The following is an 8,567-nucleotide window of genomic DNA, read 5'->3' as shown; positions in this document are numbered from 1 at the left end:
AATCTATTGCTAGCATGAGTACTTTGAGAAACCACGAATATAAGGAAGCCAATGTGAGCTCGAGGATAAAATGATGGAAATGTACCCGGAACTTTTTCCATGAAGGCACTTTTCAAATTTCGGGACGAAATTTCTTTTGCTGGGTGGTAGGATGTAACGCCCGCTTTTTTTCGAACCCTAATTTTTGTGACGTGAAATTTTTGCATTAAATGCTTTTAATGCTATGATATGTGAAATTAAATGATGAGTGATAAATTGCAATATGCTATGTGACCTAAATTGCGATTTTTGAGTTGAGATTGAGTTGAATGGTCAATTTGTTGAATATGTGACGTGGCTATTGAATAGTCAATATTGTGGAAAATAGCGTACGTGGCCGTGAATGGTCAAAGTCGTTTTGAAAATGTGAAGTGGAGTGAATTTCGAAAACTGATATTTTGATGTGGGAAGAAATAATATTTGTGGTGAAATATTATTCTAAGGGATGAGTGAGAATTCTATCAGAGCATTATTTAAGTATGTGGAATTTTCGACCCTCCTATTTATTGGAAAGAAATCTCATTTTTCTTGGATTTAATTATTGCTTGGGATAATTATCCGAATTAAATCCAAAGTCCCATTATTCCTTATTAATTGGTGAAATTTTCGCCCTATATTGTGTCTAGAGGATTTCCGAAAATCCCTTATATTATGGGAGAAGGGAATTTTTATTATATTATTTGATCCATTTGCTTATTCTCTTCCATAAATAACTAAATATCCTAGCATATCTTGCCAAATCTAAGAAGATTTACCATATCCTAATTTAATTAAAGGATTTTAATTAAACCCTTTTGAGAAAGGCAAACTACACGCCACTTTTCCTATTTAATTGGGGAGTATTTTTATTTTATTCTTGTCTCCAGGATATTTATTCTACTCCTATGAAATATTCAAATTAAATCGTAGGCTAATTTAATAGCCTAGAATTCGAAATTCCCTATTCTTCTAGTAAATCACGCGCATTCAACTATCAAATCTCTCCAAATCTTCCAAATCTTGATTTATTTAATTATTGGATATTATTTTTGGTACTCTATAAATACATGTGAGAAACCTAACCCTAGCACTACAAACCGCCCCCCACTCCCAAAATCTCGACATCTCTTTCTCCCCACTCTCTCAAAATTTTCATCTACTTTCTCCATTAATTCTTCTTCATCTTTTGAAAAGAATTGAAGTCAATTCAAGAATTCATTGAAGAATCAAGATTCTACTTGTTTCTACCGTTTGTTTTTGCAAGAAAAGGTACTTCTATTATTAATCTTTTTTCTTTTTCCTACCGATTAATCGGTAAATGAGTCCACATGCATCTAGAACGAGTGAAGGGGACTTAATTGGTGAAATTGGATGCATGTATGTGTGTGTGTGTGTGTATGTGCATGCCTCGAGCAGGGCGTGTGAGCCATGTGTGGTGTGTGTGTGCAGGTAAGTTGTGTGGAGAAAAGCACTCATATGACACGATTTGATGATAAACTGAGTGTTGTGTGATAAAAACGATATGATAATCGTATTTTGATTCCCGATTGTTGATTTTGGAAATAATCGAAGGGAAAAGGGAAACGTGAGATCATGCATAATTTTAATCTATGATTTGAGACTTATTTGAAAAATATGAACTAAAGGTGATAGTTTGCTCTGCATGACGGTTGTTAAGTACTTTGTTGAACTAAAGAAATCGAGGTGGGCTTTATTCTAAACTCTCTTCTATGTGCAAATTATGATGTTGGAGAAATATGCGGATTAAACTCTATGCCATGCCTATGAATTCATTTTGATATCATAGCTGCGGCCCACGCCGATCATGAAGACTTCCATTAGGGCTACAAAGGCTATGATTAAACGAACTCGGGTCCGAGTATGGGCCGCAACCCTACCAGCTTCGTACACGGTGGGGATCGAGCCGTCCTGTTAGTCGGCCGATCTCGTGGGCGGAATAGTGTGTATACACTTTCGTCGCACTAAGAAATGATGATTGATGAGAAAATGGGAGGCTATTTGACCGGCCAATCCATGATATATTTTTGTGATACTCGATGCTTATCTTTAGATAAAAGCAAAAACCTCGAGTTCACTATGGTAGTGGTGGCATAACTATAAAATGATTTGGTATGAGTCCACCGAGTATGTTTAAAATACTCACCGCATGTTTTCCCTATGTGCAAGCTGAGCTGCCATGGCGGTCGGTGAAGAGAAGATGGAATTGAATAATGGATGGCTTCGGGATTTTGAGTGTTGTCGTGTCTTCATACATGGCTTCGCTTTCTTGAAATGCTTCCTACGAATATTTTGAAACTTATTATTTTTGGTTATGGTGAACTTAATTCTTTGTTTTGGAATGAGGAGAGTTATTATGCTTATTGGAATTATGCTAAACCTTTGACTTTTGAGCCTTATCTATAAGTCTTGATTCTCGTAGTTGGGCTGCTGAATTTATTGCCTTGATCTTCATTAATTGTCAGGGTAAATCTCTTAATTGAAACCCTAGTCTCCGCTCTTGTTGTTTTTGTTTACTTGTTAGCCACGCTGCATTTATTATATCCTAAAAATAAGTTACAGAGGAGTACTTATTATACACCAGCCTAAAAACCCTAAACATTCATTTTTTTAAACTGCGGTAAAAAAAGAAGTGCCTCAATTATGTAGAAATTGACGAGGAAGTAATATATTCTTACTATATAATTACTTTATTCAATATCAGCTAAAATTCGAAGAACCGATAAATTCTTTTGATTAGCTTTTAACACTTCAACTTAATTATTTAGATTATGTTATCTTATTGTATTCAGCAGCGGGAGTAACCACTGGTCACCCGACACGTGGCGACTACTTTATGGGTCTCGGTTCAGCTGTGAGACAGTGACAATCCGATTCCACGTTTAAGGACAGTCCACAGCAACAAAGTCTTTACGGTGAATCCCACGCGCTTGACGGTTCACGCTTTAAGACAAATGGGCAAAATAATACCAACCCTAAAATTCATCTCTCCCCCATCTTCTTCAGCACATGCCAAGATCATTTTACACTAAGAATCCATGAATAAATCCTCCTTCCTCTCTCTAGATCTCTCTCTCTCTAAAGCGCACACACACACGCAGTTATTTTAACTCATACCCCAGCGTTTCTATAACAGAACGGTCCTTTTTTTAAGTTTTTCTAGGGTTTGAAGATTGTTACCCTTTTGGTTAAAGAAATTTCTTGGGTGAAGAAAAGAGGAAAAAGTGAAGGTTTAATAGTTACATAATTATTAAATTAGATGTGTATATATTATAAATAGGATCATGGGGAGGGGAAGAATGGAGCTTAAGAGGATAGAAAACAAGATAAATAGACAGGTTACATTTGCAAAGAGGAGAAATGGTTTGCTCAAGAAAGCTTATGAACTCTCTGTTTCTCTGTGATGCCAGAGGTTGCTCTCATCATCTTCTAACCGTGGCAAGCTTTATGAATTCTTGCAGCACCTCCAAGTAAATTATATCTCCTCCCAATTTCTATGAATTCGTTATGATTCTTAAAATTAAGACAAATTTATGTTTCAATTAATTACTTCTTGGTTAAAGCTTTTGTGATTTGGAATTCTGTCAAAGTTTCAATTGCGTGTCAGCTTTTATTGCAATCGATTCTGGCTTTTATCCGTGAAATTAAGGAATTATTTTCTAGTCTGACAACTTTTCTTTCATTTAACTGGATTAATTCTAGATTCTCTTCATTGAATTTGTACAAGAAATTTTCAGATATATGTACGGTGGATATGTCTTTAATCAAGTTTATTCATAGGGTATTTGAGGTGATCTTTGCTTTATTGAATTTGTAAAAGAATTATTCAGAAATATAACGGGGGCTGTGTGTTTAATCAAGTGTATCTATACGGTATTTGAGGTGATCTTTCCATTCAATTTAATAAAGACAATACATTGAGTTTGAGTTGTTTGGTTTTCGTCTGGTGTGATAGATCATATTTTCACAGGGTCGATAGCTAATTTACTTTGTACTCCCCGTTCCAGTATAATAGGGCATTTTTAATTCGTCGATTCGTAGTAATAATCATTTAAACTTTTTAGTAAAAGTCAACCTTTTTTCACACCTCTTTACTCTCTCTTACTTTTATCTCTCTTCATCTCTATCTTTTTCATTTCCACTTTATTCTCTTTTCTTAACTCCCCTAACAATTTTTCTTAATCTCCGTGCTCGAAAAGTTTTGCTATTACTATAGAACGGAGAGAGTATTAACAACATAAAACTAAACTTATTTTGTTTAGCTAAACTACTCTTTGCTGGGTGAAAAAAATCAGTTTCTCTATTTGTGTTTTAAGTAATCTTGCATTTGTAAAATCTTACTAAATTATTAATTTAAACTGGTTTAATTTGTTATGTAATTTTTTCAGTCTCTGGCTTAGACAACTTTATGATCAACAACTCAGCTGTTTTGGAGATATGCTAGTTAATTTAAATTTTGTGAATTCAAATTTCTCTTCGAGTTCGTTTGGTACACGAAATTAGAATTTAATTTCGGGGACTTAAATTAGAATTCAATTCCATATACTTTATTCGGTAAATAAGTATTTGGTAAGAAATTTGATTTGAAGAACTTTGGCACAGACAAAATACACGTACTACATCACCCACTAAATAAACACAAACATACACACTACAAACATACACAACACACGGACATACTACACATACTGCATAACCCATGATACACACACTACGCACATAAACATACACAAACTTTGCACAAAAATATACACACACAATACACACGAGACACACACACCCACTAAATACACACATACTTCACACATATACATAGCACACACAACACACACACATAACAAACACAATACACACGCGATACACACACACATTTTATACGCTCACTGGATACACACATTACACAGGCACATCATACATTGGACACACAAATACATAATATACACTTTGAAATCGTCTTTGTTTCTCACTTTTCTTTATGTTTTCCTAATGTCTAGTTTTTTTTTTTTTTTCATGCCCTTCCTATTCACCTTATGTTATATGATTTCTCTTTTTATTATTATTATTATTATTATTATTATTATTATTATTATTATTATTATTATTATTATTATTATTATTTTTTTTTTTGTGTTTTAATTTTTTGTGTTTTACTAAAGTTATGCCCCTTTGTTTCGTGATGTCGTATTTTGCTATTTCATTATGACTGTGATTTAAGGTTTGATTAATTTTTTTTCTATTTTTAGTAACTACATCACACAGTTCAATTAATTAATTAATTAATTAATACACTTACATTCCAATATAAAATAATATACTCCATAATTTGTGTAGTGTTTGTATTGTGTGTTTTGTGTTGTGAGTGTTTTGTTTGAATATGTGTGTGTGAATAGTGTGTGCCGTAGTGTGTGAAAGATATCTAATTTTATAACTATACGAAAATTCCAATTATCTAATTCGTATTTGATATTCAAATTGTGGTAATTGAGAGGATTGGAAAATTGTGAGTTTATACCAATTCCAAATATTTTTGTGATATCAAACACTAGTTTGGAGTTAAAGACTATCAACATTATGTATAACAGAAATTCTTTGAATTTTTTAATTAATAACCTTTCTTGTTCTAATTAACAAAATGTGCGTAACGCTTCATATTATATATAGGACTCCCTCGTTCCTCATAATTTCATTTTTCCATTTCGAGAAGTTTCTATTTTTTTTATCTATCTTCTTAACACATTAAACATCCATTTCTTAAACTTCGCTAAAGTTTTGCCTCAACTATGAAGGAACGGAGGGAATATCATATTAAACTGTTTTGCAACATATTCATATAATATTTCTTGATTATTGGACATGCTAGCATGCGTCGAAACTATCGTAGATTGAATTTTCTTTTTTTTTTATTTTGAGAGCGTTAATGTGAGAAGTTACTTAATCTCCATATATACACCCTTATCCTACAATATACATATAGCTAATTGCACTTATATGCATTGTGCCAGCATGCTCAAGACACTTGATAGGTACCAAAAATGCAGTTATGGCTCTTTAGAAGTCAACCATCTAGACAAGGATATTGAGGTACTATGCCTTCTTGCAAAACACCGAGTATGAAGAATCTTGTATGATCTATCTAATTTTTACATGGGACTGATGTTTTGTAGCAAAGCAGCTATAGGGAGTACCTAAAGCTTAAGGCTAAATACGAGTCCCTACAACGATATCAAAGGTAAACGAATTTGCGTCCACTTTTGATACCAAGTATATGTATATACTATTAATAACTTGTGAAACTAATTAATGTTTCAGGCAACTACTTGGAGATGATCTTGGGCCTCTGAACATCAATGATCTCGAGCACATTGAACATCAATTGGACACATCATTGAAGCACATTAGATCTACAAGAGTAAGCTGAAACAAAATATTTCTTTGTTAATTTTGATTTGTACACATATAGGAGGATGATCATTGTGATGAGTGTTTTCTTGTTATGAATATTCAAATAATCTGTTGGCAATTGAAACTAAAAAAATAATAACTATCCCACATCAGTGTTAAGAGAAAACTTAAACTAGTACTCTATATAAATCCCATGTGCCACTCTTCCTATCACCAATTGGTTTTGAGATGAAACTCATGGATTTATATCATAATAATCATTATATATAAGATTATATTGTTCTACAATTTTTTTACTATATGTGAAATTGATTGATTATGGAGTCGCTTTCTGTTACATTCAGTTTTGTAATCAAACATACAAACGTAGTGTTGTAAATGTGTGAAATTAAATTCTCAGTTTCGTTACTAACTTGTGTGCAGACACAGGTTATGCTTGATCAGCTCTCTGATCTTCAATCAAAGGTATATTTGATATTCTTTTTTTCTCTCTATACTAGGATAATATATTTGATTTTAATAATTAATGATTGTGAGTCCAGGAGAAGTTGATGCTTGATGCTAACAAAGCTCTGGAGAGCAAGGTTAGTTAAAGTTTGCACAATTAAATGTACAGAATGCAGAAACATTTTATATATTTATAGGCAATCATCAATTATAATTACAATTATCTAGTTTATGAATTTTGATGGTCAGTTGGAAGAGATATATGCTGCAAATCACCTTCAGCAATCGTGGGTGGGAGGAGGTGGGGAGCACAGTAACAACTATGCTCATCACCACGCTCAATCCCAGGGCTTCTTTCAGCCTCTTGATTGCAACTCTACTCTCCAAATCGGGTTAGATTTTTTTTGAAAAATATTAATTTGTTTTATTTTATAATTTGAAAGGGTTGGCAGTTTTCATAAATGCATAACTAGAGAATATGAATTTAGTTCACTATAATTTATAGTGAAGTATTTACTACGTGAAATATTTAATTCACTATAATGGCATTTTAGTTTACTCTGTGATTTTAAATTCGTGTTGTGAACTAAAACGTCTTTATAGTGCACTAAATCGCTCTTATAGTGAACTAAGTTCGTGCTCTCTTATTATATTGCTATATATGGCTATATCACTAGTCTTCCTTCAAATACTTATACATAGAGAGAATATACATGGTTGTTTATTGATTAGCATTCAACAGGTTTAATATGCTTAATTGTTACCAAAACACCATGCACCACAATAGAAATTATTACCAAAAATCCAAAATACTCGATTTGTACCCTAAAATAGAAATTCTTTCCTCTTTGTTAGTCTCTAAATTTTTATTTTTATTTTTTTAGAAAATTTCTTTCTTTCTAATGAGTTGAGATCCATTTTTCACTAGTTAACACTTTTCTTTCTATCTCTATCTTCACCAATTTTGCATTAAAATCTATATTGTTTCAAATATTTATATTTTTAGGAAATGGAGGGAGTATCTGTCTTAATAAATCCATAACCGTTTTGTAGAATGCATCTATAGAAAATGATTAAACTATTCTTTAATGTTTATTTTTTGGTTTGGGAAAATAGGTATAGTGATCCAGTGAGTTCGAGCCAGATGACGGCAGCAACGGAAGTTCAAAACGTCAACGGAATAGTCCCTGGCTGGATGCTCTGACTCTGACTTGCAACATATCTTTTCAAGTCTACTCTAAGAAGCATATAAATATGATTCATATTTTATCTATTTTCAAGTACATTCTTAAATAATGGAGTGACACTCTAATATTTGGTTCAATATTTGGACCTTCGATCAACCTATCAGAAACTGATGTACGGACAAACAAAAGGGACTCTGGTTAGCCTAAACTATTTAGACTCCCAATCAAATTTCTATGTATGTTGTTAATTGTAATATCTATATTTTCACCATTGTGTTTTCTTCCTCTTCTGTATGCTAATGAATCAAGGATACAATTCATCTAGGAATGACACATGTAATGGTTATATTATTATCCATTATGTTTGTGTTGTTAGTGTTGGTCGATCCGGGTTATTGCTTGATTCAAATTTCTATATTTGAATATCATTTAAGTAAATATAAAAATGTAGTACTGGATATTTATTGATGGGAGGTTGACAAATAAGCATAATTT

General features: G+C 32.7%; 1 protein-coding gene across 1 annotated transcript; it reads left to right on the top strand.

Annotated features, from left to right (window-relative positions):
* The first annotated feature begins 6,024 nt into the window (after positions 1-6,024).
* LOC125220349 (agamous-like MADS-box protein MADS2) lies at positions 6,025-8,343 on the top strand. Its single transcript, XM_048122514.1, has 7 exons — positions 6,025-6,117; positions 6,201-6,265; positions 6,346-6,445; positions 6,862-6,903; positions 6,981-7,022; positions 7,135-7,277; positions 8,002-8,343. The coding sequence occupies exons 1-7, from the start codon at positions 6,025-6,027 to the stop codon at positions 8,087-8,089; spliced, it is 573 nt and encodes a 190-aa protein (XP_047978471.1). The 3' UTR covers positions 8,090-8,343.
* The last annotated feature ends 224 nt before the right edge of the window (positions 8,344-8,567 follow it).

This window comes from Salvia hispanica, chromosome 4 (genome assembly GCF_023119035.1).
Source record: "Salvia hispanica cultivar TCC Black 2014 chromosome 4, UniMelb_Shisp_WGS_1.0, whole genome shotgun sequence".
NCBI lineage: Eukaryota > Viridiplantae > Streptophyta > Magnoliopsida > Lamiales > Lamiaceae > Salvia > Salvia hispanica.
Note: the sequence above shows the minus strand (reverse complement) of the source record. Positions and strands in the feature narration are given on the sequence as shown.

Bases quoted from the DNA above. Each gene is read 5' to 3' on its own strand.
- LOC125220349 (XM_048122514.1), top strand. From the start codon at position 6,025: ATGCATTGTGCCAGCATGCTCAAGACACTTGATAGGTACCAAAAATGC. The intron at 7,023-7,134 runs GTTAGTTAAAGT...TTTGATGGTCAG, and splicing joins ACAAAGCTCTGGAGAGCAAG to TTGGAAGAGATATATGCTGC. The intron at 7,278-8,001 runs GTTAGATTTTTT...TTGGGAAAATAG, and splicing joins AACTCTACTCTCCAAATCGG to GTATAGTGATCCAGTGAGTT.